Genomic DNA, 22,696 nt, shown 5'->3' with positions numbered 1-22,696 from the left:
GACTTGAAGGCAAACATCACCACCATACACCTTATACACATAGCATGAAAGTAATTTTATACATAATATTTTTAATAATTTTGTGTATAAAACAAAAAAATTGTCTCCAGTGAAGGTGTCACTCTCTCAGCCACCCAGGTGGACAATTTTGGAATACGTTGGATTTTGTAATTCTGAATAAGGGAGACCCAACCTGTATAAATGCCTAAGGATGATGACAATGATAACGATGATGACAATATTTATATCCCCCTTCTCCCCCTTAAAATTGGACTCAAAACAACTTACAGTTTAAAAGCACAATACATTGGGCTCTTGGTACCACTATGGTTTGGTCCCAGGACCCCTGTGGATACCAAGATGCATGATTGCTCAAGTCCCATTAAATACAATGGCATAGTCAAATGGTAAAATATCAAATGGCAAATCACATGGCCTCATATCATATGGCAAGATCAAGGTTTGCTTGTTGGAATTTATATATTTTTGGGAATATTTTGCATCCATGGATGCTTGAATCCGTGGATTAAAAAAATATCCTTGGCTATGGAGGGCTGAGTGTGCCATTAAAAACATACAAAACAATGGATGATTGATGGAATGTTTGGCTGACGATGATGATAAGCGTATTCCCATGAGTATTGGGCCTGATGCTCAGTCCTGCAGGAAAGTCTCTTCTTCTCCTTGGAGAGCCAGGGCCTTTCCTTCCTCCCCTCCTGCTTCTCCAAAGTGTACATTATTGACGATCCGGGGAAGGAAGGTGCCCAGTGCCCTCCTTTTCAGCTGATCGTAATCGGAGCCTTTTCCGTTACATGAAGCTCTTTTCACAAAAGAGGCTACAGAGTGTAATTTCACCAGCTTGGTGGAGGAAGGTACCATTGTGGCTTTCTCTACTGTGTATCAGTCTCTCTGTTGAGGGGGTGCTCCTAAGTGTTGGGCCTGATCCTTTTCCAACCCAAGCCAAACCCCTTTGGAAGGCCAGTGGACTGGGGCACTGCTGTGCGCTTTTACGCACTGAGGCTGGGCTTCCTTGGATTGCTTGGCAGGCGAGATGCTCATTCACCCAAATTCCTGCCTGGGCCTCCCCCTCCCAGCCTCCTTCCTTTGGTACAGTCTGGGTTCCTTGTAAAATGCTTTATGTTAATGGCAGTGACATCATCACTACCAAATACACAGCAAAGGAAGGGGGGTGGGAGGCAGGACTGATGCTGCTCCAGAGCAGCCTGAAAGGTCTGAGGTGTGTGAGAGGTACTGGAGGCTTTGAAAAAGAAAGGAAAGAAAGAAGGAAAGGAAGGAAGAGAGAGAAAGAGTCCTGAACTCCTTGCTTCTGCTGCTGCTTCTGCGTTGCTTTTTGATTCTGCGAAGCCCATGCTGGTTTTCTTGATTCTTTTGTAAAAAAGTGAAAAATTGCACCATTCAGTTAAGCCGGGCAGCCAAAGTCCACATGAAGCCTTCAAGATTGCATTAGGCAGTTGCCATTGGTTTGTAAGTTTGCAAACTGGATCTCGTACCATCTGGGCTGCTGGCTCATTTTCTTTTTCTTTCCCCTCAGTTGACTCTGATCTTCCCACAAGGATCCTTCATTTTTGTCATTTCTTTTTCTCCAAGGAGGGGTGCCGCAGAGGAAATTGAATCTGGTGGTGGAGCAACCCGTGGGGTCTTTTTAAAACAACAATACATATAAATATATCATTTTTATTTTTAATTTAAGAGCCCCACCATTGGTTTGTATGCAGGGATTTAGCCTAACACCTCATCCCTCCTAAATGGAATTACAAAACTCCGCTGTTATGCCTGGCTCCTTGTCCCCTGGTTATACTTCTTCGGTGCCATACAATTATAATCAATTAGAAGGAAGGTTCAAGCAGTTGCAAGGTAAGCCAGACCATTTATGTTTATTTTTAACAGGAGGGGGGTGTTGCTATGAGATCAGGCTCACAAACACCATGGGTTGCCTGTGAGGTCCATTGATGTGGGAGCCCTGGTGCTCCAAAAAAGCAATTGGGCTTTCACAGGGAGAGATCCATTATGTTCTCTAGGTCTGTGGTAGAGGTTTTGCCTTGGTTTGGGGCACTGTAACCTTGTGGAGGTGAGAAAGGTCTCTCTCCTCTGGGACTCTGCCCTTTAGAACAATAGGACAAGGAAATGGAGGTGGGGGAGAGAAGGGAGTGGTCTTTTTGTCTGAAAACCCCTCCAGCGATTTGTAGTCTTCAGGTGCTGAACAGCAGATTTCCTTCTGATCCCTTCAAAGCACCCCTATACTGTACATCTACATATTTTAAAACAGTATCTCCCCTCCCAAATCAAACACATCACCAGTGTAGATCTCTAAGCCATCTAGAAGACATCTCTCACCTAGTTGGGTCAATTCCAGTCCTTGCATTCCATTGATCACGACTTTTATTTTTGGGAATTGTAATAGGGTGGCAACTGGGCTTTCTCAATGATTGTTACTTAAGGTTTGGGGCCAGCGTTGCTTTCACTCCCCCCCCCCCCTTTCATTCAGGTGGAAAAGGAGGACACAAAGAAATTTTCTTGTTCTTGGGCCATGGCCAAAATGATGGATCCAGATTGTTCTCCGTAATTTTTGAACCATTTTCCGACCGTATTGTAAAGCAAAGATCTTGGTGCTTATTTTATGTGTGGTGATCTCTGACCTGAATGAATCAAAAGTGCTAGCTGGAATCTTCATGCAGGATTTTGTGTCAATACAAATAAAAGGGAACTCATCATATATGTACATGTTTCTGGAATTGCATATCTACACAAAGCAGTCAAAAGTTCAGACCACAATATTGTGTGTGTGTGTGTGTGTGTGTGTGTGTGTGTGTGTGTAAAATTTTTACTCTCCACTGTTCCTCCAATATGGCACTGTGGTTCCTGTCAGAAATGCAATAGGAACCAAAAGAATGTCATATTTTGGTTTGGTCACCTTCCAAGTGTACAGTTTTATGATTTTGTATTGGCTTTTCTCTCATTTCATTTTCTTTCTTTTTCTTCATTCTTTTTTCCCCTTGATCTTTCTGTAAAGGCACACAGGAATGATTGCACGTGAGATACAAATAGATAAAATTGTCCAAAAAAATGAAACTACAGCTAAATGAACTGGACAGTAGCTTGAGCCAGATCTAGGGAATTTAGGTATTAATTCTGGGCAAAAGAAAATAATACGTGAAGTACAAGTAAGGGCCTGAAAATGTTGCATTACGAATTGCTCCAGTTCGGGGTTCAGGTTAGCCAGCCATAGCCTTTGTGTGGGGGGGTCTGCCATTCAACTCCCCTCTTCCCTTTCATTGTTGTTGTTGTCCTCTTCTCTCCTGCCCCCCCCCCTTCTTCCATTATAAGGCCTTTGACAATGCTCAGCTTTGGGGGGAGAGGTCACCCACATTTTTATCCCTATAAAAATGTTCTGCAAACCTTAATTTCCCCACCACCACCACCAGTCTCCTGAGCCTTCTTTTTGTATGTAGTGTTTTGCATGTAGTATTTTGACCTCGTAAGGACCCACACTTAGAAGAAAATATTTTCACCTCCCCTACTAAGGATTAGATACAGCCTTCAAAGATACAGGCCAGAATTATTATTAAATTATTATTATTATTATTATTATTATTATTATTATTATTATTATTATTAAACTTTATTTCTAAAACGCTGTAATTATTCATTGAGAGAATTCATTGAGTTACTAACGTTTGGGGTATACCCCCCACCCAATGGTAGTCCGATATATGGGCAGATCGGATGATATCGAGACTGCATGCACGTAATCCCTCAACATCTTCCCTAACCTGCAGAACAGTGTAAGATGTACTTAACCAGGGTGTAAATACAGGTGGTGGAGTGGGGGGGGGGGTATAAGAACATTGCTCCCCAAATAAGAATTTTGTCCCCAATGAAATTTTCTTTCAGCCCCAATGTCACTGAATCACACCCTCCAATAGAAAAATTGTCCCTTTTCTCTCACAAAGGATAAATGAAGAATGTGTATACTTGGTCCAGAGGAAGGTGACCAAAATGGTAGGAAGTCTGGAAGCCATGCTCTGTGAGCAGCAGCTTTGAGAGCTGGGTATTTTTAGCCGGAGAAGTGAAGGCTAAGAGGCGCTGAAATATTTGAAAGGGTGTCATATTAATAATCTTTAAATATTTGAAAGGGTGTCATATTAATAAATAAATAAATTTATATTCCTCTTTTTGTGAAAACAATCAAAGTGGCTTACAACATATTGACGTTAGCGCAAGCTTGTTTTCTGTTGCTCCAGAGACTAGCAATGGATTCAAGTTCCAGGAAAAGAGATTCAACCTAAACATTAGGAAGAACTTTCTGATGGCAAGAGTGAAGTGTGGTGGAGTTTTCTTTGGAGGTTTTAAAGAAGTGGCTGGATGGCCATCTATTGGGAGTTCCTTGATTGTGTCTTCCTGCATGGCAGGGACTTGGTGGCCCTTGTGGCCTCTTCTGACCCTGTGCATTTCCAGCAGCCATAAGAACGATGGCTAGCCATCTCCAGTGGCTATAAGAACAGGAGGGAATATAAAACTGGGTGTGGGTAGAGAGTGGAATGGAGTGTCACGGAAAAGGGCATGATCAGCACAGTAGAATAGTCTGCACTGCATTTTCTTGGTGCACAGCAATAAAAATCCTTGAATACTGACTCATGAGGAAAAGCATACCTGCAAGGGTGTAGCTGCCAGGTGGGATGAAAGAAGGGCATTGCCCTCCAAATAAGAATTCTGTCTCCAATGAAGTTTTCCTTCAGTGCCCAAATTTCTAACATTACCGTAACTTTCAACATCAGTTGAGCATTGACAAGTATAGTGTAGGCAGCCAAAGGAAAGGGGCAGGCAAGGTTGTGTGTCTGTGCCTTCAAGTCACCATTTGACTTGTGGTGACCCCATGGATTTCAAAGTGTTTTCTTAGGGAAAGAATACTCAGAGGTGGTTTTGCCAGTTCCTTCCTCTGAAACATGACTTACAGCACCTGGTATTGGTTGGCAGTCTTCCATCCAAATATTAACCAGAGTTGACTGTGCTTAGTTTCCAAGATCAGACAGGAATGGTGCCTTTGGAGTATTTAGGCCCATGGGGAGGCAAAGTTACTAAGGGAATATGAGCACAGCAAATGTAGGTATTTCTGATTATGAGTGTCTCAATCTCTGCAATGCTAGAAATTTGGCAATTGAGGGGAAATTTCATAGCGGGGGGGGGCAGAATTCTTGTGTTGCGCACAACATCTTTGTTCTGGTGCCACAACAAACTGCAATTCTCAGAATTCCAGAGCTTTGAGCCATGGCAGTTAAAGTGGTGTCAAACCAGATTATCTCAGCAGTGTGGATGCAGCCCCAAGTTTGAAAAATGGGTTTTCATTTGTGATTGGGAGAGTGGTCAAAACCATAAGGCTGAAACCTCTTGATGAGTACCCATGAAGAGGTTTTAGGTTCTTTCTGGTCCTGGCTGGGCTTCTAAGTAGCTGCAGAAAGAATACAGAGATGTTAAGGCTTAAAGAAGGTGTGGGAATAAATTATCCAGGCTTTAGTAGGAAATCAGTCCCTTTCCCCACTAATGCTAGACAGAGCTCACAAAAATCAGATTCAACACTTCACAAGTTTTACTGATACGGGAATTGATCTGTGGCCCATATTAAAAACAGCCATGTTGACTGCCTGGGGTTTGAAATTATATTTTCCATGAACCTACTGAATATAGTAATAAAATAAAATAAATAAATGCCCACATCCGTAGTGTTGCTGGCCTTACAAAGATTGCTGGGTGTAATTTAATCTGGAAAAGCAAAGGAATTCGAAGGAAGATGAGGAGGGGCTGTCTCAGTAGCCTGTCCATCACAAAGGCCCTTTTCTTCAAAACAGGAAAGGATGCTGGATTTAAGCTAAATGCTGCTGAAAGATATTATTTGGGGTGGGATTTAAGTACAGGAAATCTTTTAAAGAGTCTACAAAATACCACTTAGAATAAACTCACAAAGCTGGCATCTGTGGAGCCTCCCTAGATCTTCAAATGTCCCTTTGTTTGAGATTTATTTATCTTGATTTATTGCTCAAGATGGGAGACACTTCCTTATCCATTTTCTGAATCTATGGGAAAAGGGATAATTATTTTGCAGCTTAAAATATAGTAATCTGGCTTAGCCCACCAGGTTATTCATTCATGAATAAGGTGGCATTTGAATATAGATTGTAATTGTAGTTTTAGAGCTCTGTGTTTTTGTTTTAAAGTGTTTACATGTTTATTACACTAATATCTCTGTGCTTCCTATTTACGCTTTTCCAAGGAACCCAAGGGTGATGTGCATGGTTTATCTCTTATATGTTAATGCTCACAACAACAACCCTGCAAAGGCGGGGTTCGATCCATGGCCCTGTGAGTTTGATTCATGACTCTCTGGTGGATCAGGTAGAGGTTTTCTCACTCATCATTCTTAACAGTGATCAAGTTGACTTTAACTTATGGTGACCCAATGTATGACAGACCTCCACGTCATCCTATCAGCCTTGCTCAGGTTTTGCAGACTCGGGGCTATTGCTTCTTTGTGTCTATTCACCTTTAATGTGGTCTTCCTCTCTTCCTACTTCCTTCTACCCAGGTATGTGTCTTCAGGTCGCCTGTCAACTTATGGTGACTCCATGAATTTCATAGGGTTTTCTTAGGCAAGGAATAATAATAATAATAATAATAATAATAATAATAGGATTTATTTATATACCACCCAATCACTGGGAATCCGAGCGGTTTACAACATAGGGGATAACAGACGGTTCCCTGCCCTCAGGCTTACAATCTAAAAGACACGACACAAAAGGAGAAGGGAATGGTGAGGGAGGGAGGGGATCAGGTCCAGCATTCTTCTCTCCCTCTGAGACCTGGACCAAGGCAGATGGACTGGAGGGAGGGCTCTTCTTCTTCAGGCTGGCCATGATGGAGCTGAGACAGCCTATTCTCTCCTTCACAGGCCGAAAGATGACAGTTATTGAGGGAGGGCTCTCTATCTTCAGGCTGGCCCTGATGGAGCTGAGCCAGCCTATTCTCTCCCTCACAGGCCAAAAGATTTCTGTTAAGGAGGGAGGGCTCTCTATCTTCAGGCTGGCCCTGATGGAGCTGAGCCAGACTATTCTCTCCCTCACAGACCAAAAGATTTCTGTTAAGGAGGGAGGGCTCTCTATCTTCAGGCTGGCCCTGATGGAGCTGAGCCAGCCTATTCTCTCCCTCACAGGCCAAAAGATTTCTGTTAAGGAGGGAGGGCTCTCTATCTTCAGGCTGGCCCTGATGGAGCTGAGCCAGCCTATTCTCTCCCTCACAGGCCAAAAGATTTCTGTTAAGGAGGGAGGGCTCTCTATCTTCAGGCTGGCCCTGATGGAGCTGAGCCAGCCTATTCTCTCCCTCACAGGCCGAAAGATGACAGTTATGGAGGGAGGGATCTCTATCTTCAGTATAAAGAAAATACTCGGAGTTGGGTTTGCCATTTCCTTCCTCTGCAATACAGCCTATAGCACCTTGTGGTCTCCCTTCCAAGGACTAACCAGGACTGTCCCTGCTTAGCTTCCAAGGTCAGATGGGATCTGGTGCTTTTAGAATATTTAGGCATTATGCTTTCCACCTTACCAAGCATTGTTATTTTTTTCTAATTAATCTTATCTTCTTATGATATGTCTAAAGTATGACAGTCTCAGGTGGGATACAAACCGCCGCTTTGCGGCGTTCCCCTGCCGGCGCCATTTGCTCCACGCGGGAGCTGCAGCAGCCAAACCGCGCGGCTCCCACGCGGAGCAAAAAAGAAGCTCCATTTCGGAGCTTCTTTTCGCGGCGCACTGATGACGTCGCGAGGCGCCGCTGGCGCATTCGCGACGTCATAGGCGCCGCGACACGTCTGGACACTATGCGTCCAGTACATAAAGATGGCGGCGCCCATGTGGAAGGGGCGCCGCCATCTTGTACGTATTGTATACGTACTACGGTTAGGGGGGTGCGGAAGCACCGCCCCTTCCTAACCCTAGTACGTATACAATACGTACTATATGGCGGTGTGTATCCCGCCAAAGTTTTATCATGTTGGCTTTTAGGCAGAGTTCAGGCTTGATTTGCTCAAAGACCCATTTATTTATTACATGGATCTAGTCTGACCATGGTATCTATACAACCCTCCTTTAGCATCACATTTCAAATTAGTTGATTTTCTTCCTGCCAGCTTTCTTCACTGACCAGCTTTCACAACCATACATAAAAATTAGATAGGCAATAGCATGGACAATTCTGATATTCATATATATATATATATATATATATATATATATATATGAGAGAATTTTGTCTAGTTCCTTCATACCTGCCAATCCAAGTCTTCTTCTGATTTCTTGACTGCAAGTCTCCATTTTGATTATTGACTGAGCCAAGATATAGGAAATCTTTAACTATTTCAATACCTTTACTATTTACTTTAAAGTTAATAACCTCTCACTACTACGGATTAAAGACAAAGCTGCTTCTGTTCTGTTCCACTTCCCTGAATTATAAAAGAGCTTTAAATGGCTACCAGGCTACGTCTGCGCTGCAGAATTAATGCAATTTGATACTGCTTTAACTGTTACATCTCAATGCTCTGTAATTCTTTGATTTGTAGTTTTGTGAGATATTGAGCATTCTCTGACAGAGAGTTTTGGTGCTACACAAACTACAAATCCCAGAATTCTATAGCACTGGGCCATAACAGTTCAATCAATGTCAAACTGCATCAGTTCTGCCATGTGGCACAGCCCCTGTTAGTTCCCAGTCATCTGCACTGAGGGCCTGTGGGGCGGAAATTTCAGTGCAAGTCAGTTGTTTTGCCCTCATCTCCCACCAATAATTTAAACCAGGGTTTGGAAATGTCCATCCAGCTCATTTTTGCTGTCCCCCAAGTTCTGTCGAAGACCTCAAAGCCCTATATTCTACCCCCCAAATTTTTAAAAATGGGCAAAAGATAATCCATGCCAGCCCCCCCCTGCAAACATCAAAACATAGCATACTTTATAATCATGTGACCCTCTAAAATGCAATCATCCCTCTGTATCCTTGGGCTCTTTATCCATGAATTCAATCATCCACAGCTTGAAAATATTTTTAAAAGTATAAATTATAAATAGCAAACCTTGATTTTGCCATTTTATATAAGGGGGACCATTTTTCTCTGCCATTGTATTAAATGAGACTTGAGCAACCATGGATTTCGGTATGCACCGGCAAGGGCGGCGGGGGGGGGGGGGAGTCCTGGAACTAAACTCCAGTGGATAGCAAGGGCCCACTGTACTTTATTTGCAAAACGTAGCCTAGAAACCTAGGAACACAAATAAGAAGTAGTCCAGAACTTCCTATTTTCAGTGCTATTGTGGTCTGGCATAAGGAGGGATTGATCCTGTTGTTGTTGTTGTTGTTGTTGTTGTGTGCTTCCAAGTCATTTTTTACTTATGGCAACCCTAAGGCAAACCTATGATAGGGTTTTCTTGGCAGGTTTCTTCAGTGGGAGTTTGTCATCCTCTGAGGCTGAGAGATTGTGACTTGTGCACGGTCACCCAGCAAGTTTTCATGCTTGAGCTAGGAATCCAACCCTGGTCTCCAGAGTCATAGTACAATGCTCAAACCACTACACCATGACTGCATCCAGACAACATGCCTCCTGAGAGTGTAGTCCTGAGCCCACTTCCTTAACACCCCCACCATACATTTTCTGACCCCCGGGATCTGCATGGAAGCCTCTCAACCTCCCTGGTTGTGCAAATCCACTCTGACTTTGCACAGTAAACCAAGTCAGCTTTCTCTTCAGCCTCTAGTTATGGGTGACCAAATGATAGGGGTTTGTCCTGTCTCTTCTCCTGCAAGGGATCCTTTGAAAGCAGATTCTTTAAAGAGATTGCTGGGTTATTCTGTTTCAGGTTTTTTTTCCCCCAAAGGAAGAAAACAACAACTTTTAAGGACTTTTTGCAATTTGGGAATTCATGCTGTTTAGGAATTCTAAATACCACGACAAAAACCATGTTTTTATAGGATGAGACTATGGGGTGTGTATGTGCCTTAGAGAGCCAGTGTGGCATAGAGGTTTGAATCTTGGACTACGACCCTAGAGACTAAGGTTCAAATCCCAGTTCATCCATGGAAGCCCACTGGGTGACTTTAAGCGGGTCATGCTCTCTCAGCCTCAGAGGATGGCAATGGCAAACCCCCCTTTGAAAAAGCTTGCTGAGAAAACCCTGTGATAGGGTTGCAGTAAGTCATAAATGACTTGAAGGCCCACAATAACATGTGCCTTCCAATTGCCAGTTGACGTATAGCCACCCCATGTATGCCCTAGGGTTTTCTTAGGCAACGGATCATCAGAGGTAGTTTTACCAGTTCTTTCCTTTGAAATATAGCCTATAGCACCTGGTTTTTGTTGGCAATCTCCCATCCAAGTACCATATAAGAGGGCTGACCCTCCTTAGCTCACAAAATCAGATGGCATCTAGTACATTTAGGGTATTTAGGCCTGGGGCTATGGTAGTTAAAGTAAAATCATAAGGGTTCTAGATTTGTGGATGGGTTAAGAAGTGACCAGTTTAAAGTTACCCAATACAGTGGAGCCTTGGTATCCACTGGGGTTTGATTCTATGACCAAAATTGGTGGATGTTCAAGTCACATTAAATACAATGGTCTCCCTCATATATAATAGCAAAATCAAGGGTTGCTTTTTTGAAATTTATATTTTTTTGGAATATTTTCAATATGTGACACTGACACTATTGTTCCTTTATACATAATCTTAACATTCTGCTTTTGTAATACTTTCTTCCTCCTTTCTCTCCAGGCCACAGTTTCTGCACACTCCAGTTTCTTTAAGTGCAGGAATTCTGGTCCATTCAGTTCATTTGAAGTTACATAGTGCTGAGGAAAGGGGAAAACGTATCAAGTAATTGTAATACAAGTCTTGTGCTGCTAGTTGTTTCCTTAGCAACTCCAGTGCGGAAGAAGGCAGGAGGACCTCAACTAAAGCAAACAAACTGGCCAGACTTTCCTGTGAATTGAAAATGTCTTCATTTAAAAGAGTAAAAATGTCCAGAGCTTGAAAATGTGTGCCTTTGCTTTTCCATTGTGGACATTGCTTTTGCTTTATATATGAGGGTTCAGGGCTGCAGTGGGTTCAGAAGCCAATGTTCAATTCAGGAACCAATTTGTAGAGGATCCCTGCACCATTTTTAAAAGCTGAATTGCCACTATCAGGAGTGTCATTGACAAGCAATTCACACTCTTTTTAAAAAATATATGAGGAGTCTAAAGGGGGCTTAAATACCCTAAAAGCACCAAATCCCTTCTGATCTTGGAAGCTAAGCAATATGTATGTATATTTCAGAGAAAGGCAATGCCAAAACCATCTCTGAATATTCCTTGCTTCATGAAATTGATGAGGTTGCCATAGGCCGACAGGTGACTTGAAGGCACACACACACTTTTGGAGTCTGAAAGTGTTGCAGTAGTTTATTTATCTATTTATTTCATTTGTATGATGAAAGGAACCAAGGCAGCTCACAGAAGTAGCTTCAGGGGGCCACGCTCTGACCACATCATATGTAAACAAACTTTCCTTTTTAAAAGATACATTTTCAATATTCTTACTATCCTTTGCAACATCAGTGTGCAGCACGATAACCTGAGTTAGGGCACACTTGTTTCCATGAAAACATTAGCTGATCTCCTACAATGGGATTGTATAGTATAAATGTCTGCATGCCGAGTTATGCATTAACTGTACAACACAAATCTTGTGTTGGATGGCAGCATTGTCCTACTCAACCAAGACCCCAAAACAGGCACAGTCATACAATGTCAGAGGATGGCAATGACAAACTCCATCCGAAGAAACTTGCCAAGAAAACCCTGTCATGGATTTGCCTTAAAGTCACCATAAGTCGGAAGTGACTTGGAAGCACACAACAATTGGCTAGTGTCTCATTATATCCTCAAGCCATGTAATAAGGAAGCACATCTAGTGTTCTCACAAAGAATTTGAATGTATTTATTTTTTGCTTTGTTGTGAAACACAATTCTATCCCAAAGTATTCTGTGTTTTGAACAGACCATGGTTATTCCATTGCCTTTCTTCAGGCCAGTGGCCTTGTACTCTTCACTGGCCTTGTGCTCTTTGTTTTCTTGATTGTAAAAGGTTCACTTTTTATTTAGCCAATGCCTTCTCTCCACCCTTTTGCAAACCTCTGGTATGTATTTCAGTTCTAAAGCATGTATTGTTTTCTGGGGCTTTCATGGAGAAAAGGATTTGGGTTCTGCCTGAGAAGCCAGTTCCTACAAATTCATCTTCTAGTAAAGAGCAAACGCTGATGTGAGTTTGTCAAATCCTTGAGAAGTTCCACACAAACAACCGAACACATCTGGATTACTATTTATAATAACTGAGAATGAACATATACAGTAGCTTGTTTTTTAAAAAATAGAAGAATTTTGCTTTTACAGTGGTCCCGCCACATTTGCTAGGGTTAGAAGTAAAGGAGCCCTGTGAATGTGGAAGAACCACAAATAAAAAACACAATTATTTTTTTTACCTAAGAGAACACCTCTCTAGGAATCTCCAGGACCTCGAGTGCAACTCTATGGTCAACATCTGTCAGAAGTTGATTATAGAATCATGCTGGAGGACCTACAAATGCCTAGAGAAGTATTTTCACTAGGAATGCCTAGATTCTCCAATACAACTCTATGGTCAACTTCTGTCAGAGTTGCGCTGGAGGACCTAGAGATTCCTAGACAGAACATATTAATCAAAACCACAAATAATCAAATCTGCAAAAGCCAAAGCCGCAGATGTGGAGGGCCAACCATATTTGAATCCCATTTTGAGAGCAAAGTAGGATATAAATCCAGTAAATAAATAAATAAAATTGTTGTTGGTGGTGTGTGCCTTTAAGTTGTTTCTGACTTAGGGCGATCCTAAGGCAAACATAGCGCAAGGTTTTCTTGTCAAGATTTGTTCAGAAGGAGTTTTGCCTCCTCTGAGAGTGAAAAAATGCAACTTGCCTAAGGTCGCCCGGTGGGTTTCCATGGCCGAGCAGTGATTCGAACCTTGGTCTCCAGAGTCATAGTTCAACACTCAAATCACTACAGCATGTATACCAAGGCTTTAGAGGCAGATGAGAACATCAGTGTTGTTGACATGAGGTATTAATGTAGTGCTGAGAAATATTTTGAAGAAGTTTCCTGCCTCTCTTCATACAGTGGTGGTGGTTGTGTGCCTCAAAGTCATTTTTGACTTACGGCGCCCCTAAGGTGACCCTATCATGGGATTTTCTTGGCAAGATTTGTTCAGAGGGGGATTGTCATTGCCTTCCCTTGAGGCTGAGAGAGTGTGACTTGCCAAAGGTCACTCAGTGGGTTTCATGACCGAGCTGGAAATTGAACCCTGGTTTCCAGAATCACAGTCCAACAGTATCGCATATTAAATAATTAAATAGTTAGGTGTGGTGAGAACTAAACATTTTAACATTAACCCAAATAGATTAATTTTCAGAATTTTTAGCAGAGTTGCTGTTGATTTGTGAAACATGTAATTATAGTGTTCTTTTTAAAAGGGTGGATTTCACAGAGTGGAGAACTGGCAACTCTTGTTATAACTTTGAATGATTAGGGTGTGTCTTCTTGGCTTTGCTGAGCAGGTGACAGCTCAGATAGTTGTATCTATGCATGTTTGCTTTTCTGTGGGAAAGATGTATCTGATCCTGACATAAATCCAATCAAGCTGCAGGATTTGTCAGGAACCCTTCACAGTGCCATTAGATAAGAAATCTAGGCCTGAAATTGTGAGGAAGCAAAAAAGGCACATGTTTGGGTGAAAAGTCATGTGTGAGCAAATACTGACAAAATTTGGAGGAATGTTGCAGTCACTCTTAGTGAATAAACCTAGTTAATTCAGATGAATTTATCTATGTAGCATGGCTGAATTCAGTGTCTGGTTGGTATTACTACCACTGCAGCAGGCCAAAAGTTTTCTTAAAATATCTGGATGTTCTTATTTTTTGGAGCAGAGTAGTGGGCATCTTTAATCAATTTCTGATTTTTAATACATTTTTTCAACCCAGCTACACATCTTGGTTTAGTGGAGAAGTGTCACTCTTAGATGCTTCCAAGAATGGCCTCCCTTCCTCCTTCTCTCTCTCTCTCTCTCTGTCAACAAAATCGTAGAGTTGGAAGAGACCACCAGGACTCCCTACCATGCAGAAATACACAACTAAAAAAAAAGATGCCCATCCAATCTGTGTTCAAAGACTTCCAAAGATGTCCACCACCTTCTATGACAGTTTATTCCACTGTCAGATAGCTCTTGCAGGGTACAAGTTCTTCCTGATATTTTGATATAATCTCTTTTCTTGTCACCTGAATCCACTGGTTTCTGTTCTGGTTTCTGGAGCAGCATAAAACAAGCTTCCTCCATCTTCTACGTGACTCTCCCTCAGATACAGAAAGATAGCCATCATATCATCTCTCAGCCTTCTCTCCTCCAGGTTAAACATACCCAACTCCCTATGCAAAGGCACCTTGTAGCACTTTTGAGACTAACTGAAAGAAAGACTTTGGCAGCATCCTTTCTTTCAGTTAGTCTCAAAGATGCTACAAGATTTCTTTGCATACTGATTTTCCATACTAACATGGCTATGCCTTTGAGTTCCATTTCCCTCAGTCATTCATCCCAAAGCTTAGTTTCCAGACCAAGCTTCCCCAAAGGCTTGATAGTAGAAAGGTAGGATGTTATTAATCTTTTACAATGAATAAATAAATTGTTGTTGTGTGCCTTTAAATTGTTTCTGACTTATGGCAACCCTATCATGGAGTCTTCTTGGCAATATTTGTTCAGGTTGGGAGAGTGTGACTTGTCCAAGGTCACTCAGAGGGTTTCCATGGCTGAGTGGGGATTCAAAACCAGCTCTCCAGAGTTGTAGTCCAGTTCTAAAACCACTACACTACGCTGGCTCTCTAATAACTGTCCACAACGAATGTTTGGGTGGATGCACCGGGTTCAAAAGGGAAATCTCTACTTCTAGATTTTTGTTGTTGTTTCAGTATTTGCCATCAACTTGATTTTGACTTATGGTGACCCTATGAATGAGAGATCCAAGAGCCCTGTCATCAACTGCTTACTGAGGTCTTGCAAATCCTTTTCTTTCTGCCTAAGAAGCATTCTAATTTTCCCCACAGATTCACATAGTATAATGATTTATCCAAACTATGGCAGGCTCAATGTAGTCATCTTGATTTCCTCTGGGGTCTGTTCATTTGTCTTTTACACTGATTTAATTTGAAAACAGCAACACCTCATTCAAAACAGCAGTGCCTTGAACAGGAAAGACTGGAGCTTGGGAAAATTGCCTCGACTACAGTGTCCACATTTCCCCAGCCAGCTTGAGTGGGGAGAAAACAATAGGAAGATGCCTTATACTGGTTAGTATTGTCAACTCTGGGTGCATCTACACTGTTGAAATAATGCTGTGTGACACCACTTTAACTGCTGTGGCTCCATCCTACAGAATCCTGGGATTTGTAGTTTTGTGAGGTACCAGCAAGCTTTGGAAGAAAAGACTAAAGACCTTGTAAAAACCACAGATCTGAGGATTCCATACAATGGAGCTACAGCAGTTAAAGTGGTCTCAAACTGCATTATTTCTGCAGTGTAGATGCACCCTAAGACAGCAGTTCTACAGAGTTTCGGGTTCAAATGTATTTTCTTTCGCAACTGGCAAAACCAGCTGTGAGTATTCCTTTTCTACGAAAATGCTATGAAATTCATAGGGTTGCCACAAGTCAACAGGCAATTTGAAGGCACATACACATACACACCTGCTACTTGAATATTTTTGAAACTGGAAATGTTAGAAATAGAACCTGGGGGTGTTTTGTGTGCAAAGACTCTGCTCTTCTACTGAGCTATGGCTTTTCTGATCTTCCAGTATTTCTTTCTTTCCTCTGTGACTGTGATACTCAAGTGGCAATGTTAGATTGACTCAGCTACTATTACAAACCTATCAGCAGCAGCAGCAAAAAGAAAAAGGAAAGAGAGAGGGAAAGAAATCCAAGGGCCATCCACACTATACAGTTATAGCACAATGATTGCAATTTAGCTGCCATGTTTCCATCCTAATGGAATCCTGGGATAGGCAATTTAGGGAGAGGTATTCGTAATTTTCAGCCAGACCACACCAATTTCTCTCCAGATTACAAATCCCTGGATTCCATAGGCTGGAACCATGGCAGTTAAAGTGAAATCATTGTGATATAATTATATAGTGTGAATGGGCCCGTGGTAAAAAGAAGGCTTAGCACACTAGCTGTAGAGTCATAAGAAGGGGCCCTTTCATGATACAACTGTAACACTGTGATTCCACTTTAATTGCCATAGCAACATCCTATGGAACCCTGGGACAGCATGGTGTAGTGGTTTGAGCATTGAATAAGGACTCTGGAAACTAGGGTTTGGTTCCCAGCTCAGCCACGAAACCCACTGGGTGATCTTAGGCAAGTCACATGCTCTCAGCCACAGGGGGAGGCAATGGCAAACCTTCATTGAAGAAATCATGCCAAGGAAACCCCATGATAGGTTCATCTTAGGGTCCCCATAATTTGGAAATAACTTGAAGGCACACAACAATACATCTAAAAGTCTCCACCACAGAGCGCTAGTGCCTTGCCACATCTATTCTGGGTTTTAGTTTGAATTTTTAAAGAGCTATCCAAGGTGCTGCACCTGTTTAGCACCTTGTATAATTCCTTTAAAGTTTAGATAAAAACTACACCTTATTCACTGCTCCACTGAGTTGGATGCCACCAGTTACTATTGCTGCTAGCTGCATTAAAATGAACTCTATTAAATCAGTTTCAGTGTCTCAATACACAGAAATCAGTTCTTAACAAACACAAACTTTGATAGCAATTGTAATCTAAAAATAAATGAAATATCATCACTGTTTACTTTCTGTGCAGCTCCATATTCCTCTTCCTAGTAGAGATAACATTGCCAAAGAATCATGTGATATTAGAAACAAAGCCAAAGCATAGTTTGATAAAAAAAAACATCTGTCCAGCTTGCAAGTGTTACTAGCTGGCTTGGCCATTTCCCCCTCTGATGCTGCTGTAAGAATGGTAAAGAAATATACCTCTTTACTAAAGTAGCTTGAATTTCACACTGTTGAATAAACTGTGCAGATTATGTAAAATTCTGTGACTATTTTTGTTCTAAAAAGGACCAGTGTGACATAGTGCCTTGAGCGTTAAACTCTTAGAAACCAGGGTTCAAATCCCCTTTGAGCCATTGAAACTCACTGGCTGACTGGGTAAGTCACATTCTCTCAAACTCAGAGGAAGAACATGGCAAAACTCCTCTGAATAAATCTTACCAAATAACTCTAGGGGCGGGTTAATCATACAATCATAGAGCCAGTGTGGTGTAGCAGTTTGAGTGTTGGACTACGACCCTGGTGGCGAGCCTATGGCACACGTGCCCTTTCTGGCACACAAAGCCATTTCTGAGGGCATGCGGGGGAAGAGTAGGAACAGGTGTGTACCTGTTCATCTTCTTCCTCCTAACCTCTCATGCCTTCAGCTGTCTCCAGGGAAGTCCTGCCTCTTGAAAGGCTGAAGTCCCCCCCAGAAGGTGGAAGCCCTGCCCCTGGCACCAGGTAACATCCAGTGTGGGAACACCTTTGAGTTTGGGCACTGGGTCTCTAAAAGGTTCGTCATCACTGGAGTATGACTCTGGAGACTAGGGTTTGATTCCCAACTTAGCTATGAAAACCACTTGGTGACCATGGACAGGTCACATGCTCTCAGCCTAAGGTAAGGCAATGCCAAACCTCCTCTGTACAAAACTTGCCAAGGAAACTCCTTAGGGTCACCATAAGCTGGAAATGACTTGAAGGCAAACAACAACAAACTATGTTGTCAACTGTCATCTTCTGGCCTGGAAGGAGTGAAAAGACAGGCCCAACACCATCGGGCCCGGCCTCGATTAAGAAGCAGAGCCCTCCCTCCAGTCCATCTGCCTTGGTCCAGGCCTCAGAGGGAGAGAAGAACTGCTGGACTTGATCTCCTTCCCCACCACCATTCCCTTCTCCTTTTTTTGTCATGTCTTTTTAGATTGTAAACCTGAGGGCTCCGTATCCTAGTCTCTAGAGCAGCATTAAACAAGCTTCCTCCATCCTCAATATGACTTCTCTTCAAATATTTAAACAGGGCTATCCTATCACCTGTTAACCTTCTCTTCTCCAGGCTAAACATTCCAAGCTCCCTAAGCTGTTCCTCATAGAGCATGGCTTCCAGACCTCTTACCATTTTGGTTGCTATAAGACATAATTGACGTGGTGGCACATAACAACAAATTCTTGTTTTGGTACTTCTAACTATAGAAAGAAATTACAGAAGGCACTGAAGCCACTGGGTTTTACTCATCCACTCTTCTGTTCTTGGAGACTGTACTAAGCAGTGCAAACAAGTATGGATTCATAAGTGAAAGAGCCTGGGATTTTCTTTTTTAGAAAAGCTGAAAGTTAAGAAGCTTGATTCTGTATTCAGTACAATCCACCCTGCTTTTCCTCTCTTACAGAATGTTGCAAAGGGCATAGATACAACAGTGGTCAAATTTCTTTGTGTTCATGTCACTTAAAGGAAGAGGGAACCACTGTGGTCCTCCCAGTGTTTTTGTGTACATTTTCCATCAGCTTTTAGCCAGCGTAGTTAGTGGTGAGAGGTTAAGAAAGTTGCATTTGAAAGATACATGGAAGGACACTGTTACTCACTCCTGGTTTAAGGTGTATGTTGCCGCCTTCTGCTTTGGATTTCAGATTTTATCCATCTGTATCTTAATTCAGTATCTGGATTGTTTAAGCAAAGTTCTCAGCGTTGCCTAGAGAGCTGCTTAAGCTAGAATTCTGAATTTTGGCAATGCAAAAAAAGTACAGCTGTGTTTTTGTAACCAGGTCATGACACAGAAGCTGTTGCTCGCACTTCCATCATTCCCAAAGCCTATTCTAGACAACACAGTTGTGCAGGGCTTGTGTTCCATGTCACGACGGGTGTTTTAACCTTGCTTAGGGGAATATATCCCAAAATCTGCCTCAGCTGTGGGGTTGTGATTTTTGAGATCGTGAACCGCCAATATTGTAAAGTGTTGTATGATTGTTTTGGAAGCAAACAGAAGAACAGGCCTGTGCTACTCTGAAGGAAGCAGAGCTTGGAAAAAATGTATTTTCTGGACTGTAATTAACCAGTGGCCGCCAGTGAGCAGATGTCCCAAAAAGTAACTTTCCTAAACTTTGAAGAAGAGGTGTGGAACCATAGCTCAAAAATGGAGCTTACCTGTGGTGTGACAAAAAATTCAGGTTGATTTTGAGTAGTCCAGAAGAAGCCAAGTTTGGAGAATGTTTTGACAGGCTTACACTTCTGATTTAATGTTCTGTGGCCTATTTGAGGTTTGGCTCAGAGTTCAGTTAGAAGACCAAATATTGCTTTGATCAACTGCAGCTGTGTTGCAGTGGGCTTTTATGGCCCATATTAATGTTAAGAGATAGAATAAAAGGGCCCACAATGGTCTTCCTCTTCAAGGAAGTCATCTTTATGGAAACAGCTACTGTCCTATAGGCCCAAAGCATTTCCAGCTCAGTTCTAAGCTGCACCAACAGGAGTATATTGTCCACATCAAGGGCTGTAATATTGCCCTTCTGTTCTGCTTTGGAAGTACCTCACCTTCAATACTGTATCCAGTTCTGGGCACCATAGTCCAAAAAGGATATTAATAAACTCAAACATGTTTATAAGAAGATGATATTGGAAGATAAAATGTCTGAATACCAAACTCTGTGAGGAAAAACTTAGCGAGCTGGGTGTATTTAATTTGATGAAGAGACAACTAAGAGGCAACTTGACATCTTTAAATATTTGAAAGGAAATAATAGGGAAGATGTTACAAGGGTCTTTTCTGCTGCTCCAGAGATTAGAACACAAACCAATGGATTCAGATTGCAAGAAAAGGAATTCTACCTAAAATTAGAAAACACTTCCTGACAGCTCTGCTGCCTTCAGAGCAGGATGGACTTGTTCTTCTGTCTGCATTAAGTGGAGTACACTGTCTTGAAGTTGTGGATTCTCCTTTGGAGATCTTCATACAGAGGTTGAATGGGCATTTCTCAGGAGTGCTTTACTTTTGGATTCCTGTATGTTATCAGGTTGGGCTAGATCAGTGCTTCTCAATTATTTTCTGTCATGCCCCCCCCCCAGGAAGAAGAAAACATTTCGCGCCCCCCGCGCGACTGTAAATAGTATCATTTGTCTATAAAATTGTTATAAGTACACCTCTGCATAACACTGTATCCTGAGCCTTGCACCCCCCTTTACAGAGCCTCGCGCCCCCCCTGGGGGGCCCGCCCCACTATTTGAGAAGTACTGGGCTAGATAGTCCTTGTGGTTCCTTTTCTTTGGTTCTATGTATCGGTTATTTTGGCCCCATGTACCTAGAGATAGGGTTGACATTCAGCCATGGAAACCTACTGAGTGACCTTGGGCAAGTCACACACTCTCAGCCCCAGAAAACCTTGTAATAGATTCACTTTAGGGTCCCCACAAGTCGGAAATGGGGCTGACCCCACCCAAGTTCCAAAATCAGACAGGATCTGGTACTTCAAAGGTATGGCCTTCTTGTTATTGTTGTGTGTCTTCAATAACAAGAAGAACCTACCCTTAAAGCACCAGATCCCATCTGATCTTGGAACCTGAGCGGGGTCAGCCCTGGTTAGTAGTTGGATGGGAGATCGCCAATGAATACCAGGTGCTGTAGACTATATTTTAGAAGAAGGAACTGGCAAAATCACCTCTGAGTATTCATTGGCTAAGAAAACCTAATGAAATAAAGGGAGTTGCCACAAGTCAATAGGTGACTTGAAGAGGTGTGTGTGCGTGCGTACACGCACACACATATATGTTGAATATTTTAATGAAGATTATGATAAAATCCATGATGGTTGTCCCTTGGACTACCTAAAAATGAATTCAGTATGGTAAACATGTTCCATGGTGCCTTTTTGTGAATCCCTGTACAAGATATATGGGTTAGTTCAGACCATGTTGTGAAACTTGAGCACTTGGATTTACTAAACTAGAAAGTTATTAGAGTCTAAAAGGCCTTGTGTTGTCATATTTGCAAGCTTTCTCATGGCTTTCTTTATGCAATCTTTGCATTCAAGCATGGTTCTTTTTTTGCTTCTGTGCAGTGTGCTTTATACCTTGAAAGCTCTGTGTAAGTAATTAGCTACTATCTTGATGGGTTTCACCAATACACTTTTACTGTTCTTTGCATAGATTCTCTTCGACTTGGTGGAGCTTACAACTGAGAAAACATGCATAGTGTCGGATCACTAACCTTGAGTTTTTTTATTGCATAAGAGCCCTGTTTACTTATCATTGTGTAAAAGAATCTGATGCAGTCAGCACATTAAAAACATTGAGATGGTACAGTGTAAGAACTGGAATGTATATTTTTTTAAAAATGAGAGATCAACCACAGAGGAGGAGGGATGTCTTCCCAGTGACTCTTAGGAGAGTCCCAGATACCTGAAACTGTCTCAGTTCTTGATACACCTAAATTGGAATTCCTGTATCTCACACACACACCATTCATGTTTTAAGATTATAACCAGATGCAGACTTCACGGCTTAAATGTCAGTCATCCCCTGCCCCTCAAATTAATCTTAACCTGATGAAAAGATCTGGGGAACTGGAAAGCTTGCAAAAGTATTTTATGACCTCTCAGCTGGCTCAGTAGACAGTGTTACCCCAGTAAAGATTTTGAAATGTTTCTTTTGGCAAAATGGCCACCTTTTCTTCTCCTCCAACATGTCAACATGTGTCTCCCATATTCGATAAGCACATACCTTTTATAGAGTAAAGATGCTGGAAAGTAAGTACTGCTTGAAAGTATGTTAAAGTGTGGATGTGATTGTACAGTACAGATGTGACTAAAGCTTGAAAGAAGACACATTTAAAGGGGGGAAACAGTAGCTTAGAGATTCTAATTTGGAGATTTAGTTCAGAGGAAATGATGTGGTGTCGCCTGAGCATTAGAGTTCTTAATTATACTTCACTTTAATAGCAAAACACCTGCTGGGACTTGTTATTGGCTTCTAGTGTATTTATTTCAAATGTATGAAAGAATCAGAAGCTGTTTTGGCATCCTCCGTTTGGTCCTTATCGGCCTGAAGGCAAGGTGCAACATTGAACTGATAAGGGAAAAAGCAAATATGGAAGATGTTGTTTTTGAAGCTGGTACAAGTTAGTCTTCCTTATCTGAAATGCTTGGGGCCAGAAGTGTTTTGGGTTTTGGGGGAGGGGGTTGAGTGTGTATGTATGTGTGATTTTGGAATATTTGCATATACATAATGAGATATCTTGGAGATGTCTAAAGATTAAATTTGCTTATGTTTCGTATACAACTTATAAACATACCCTGAATGTAATTTTATGCAAAATATTTTTATTAATTTTGTGCGTGAAACCATGTTGAACCATAAGAAAGGGAAAGTGTCACTGCTTTAGCCATCCATGTGGCCAATTCTGGATTTTGGAATATTTCGGACTTACAGATAAGGGATATTCAACTTGTACTTAAAATTCTGTGTAACACTCAGCACATCTGA

The 22,696-nt window shown here is 41.9% G+C and overlaps 1 protein-coding gene across 2 annotated transcripts in view; it reads left to right on the top strand.

Annotated features, from left to right (window-relative positions):
* Positions 1 to 22,696, top strand: part of LOC149310430 (spectrin beta chain, non-erythrocytic 1) — a 280,279-nt gene that overhangs the window by 115,440 nt on the left and 142,143 nt on the right. The window contains exon 1 of one of the 2 annotated variants that reach the window (XM_089528913.1): positions 1,220 to 1,875. The exons of the other annotated variant lie outside the window; for it this stretch is intronic. Within the exon in view, the coding sequence (XP_089385039.1) occupies positions 1,767 to 1,875 (109 nt within the window). The 5' untranslated portion in view covers positions 1,220 to 1,766. Of the gene's footprint in view, positions 1 to 1,219; positions 1,876 to 22,696 lie in introns of those variants that run through there. 2 annotated transcript variants of the gene reach the window in all.

This window comes from Sceloporus occidentalis, unplaced genomic scaffold, assembly GCF_023333645.1.
Source record: "Sceloporus occidentalis isolate IW3139 unplaced genomic scaffold, rSceOcc1.0.p SCAF_6, whole genome shotgun sequence".
Lineage (NCBI taxonomy): Eukaryota > Metazoa > Chordata > Lepidosauria > Squamata > Phrynosomatidae > Sceloporus > Sceloporus occidentalis.
This window is presented reverse-complemented; position numbering and strand designations above follow the sequence as displayed.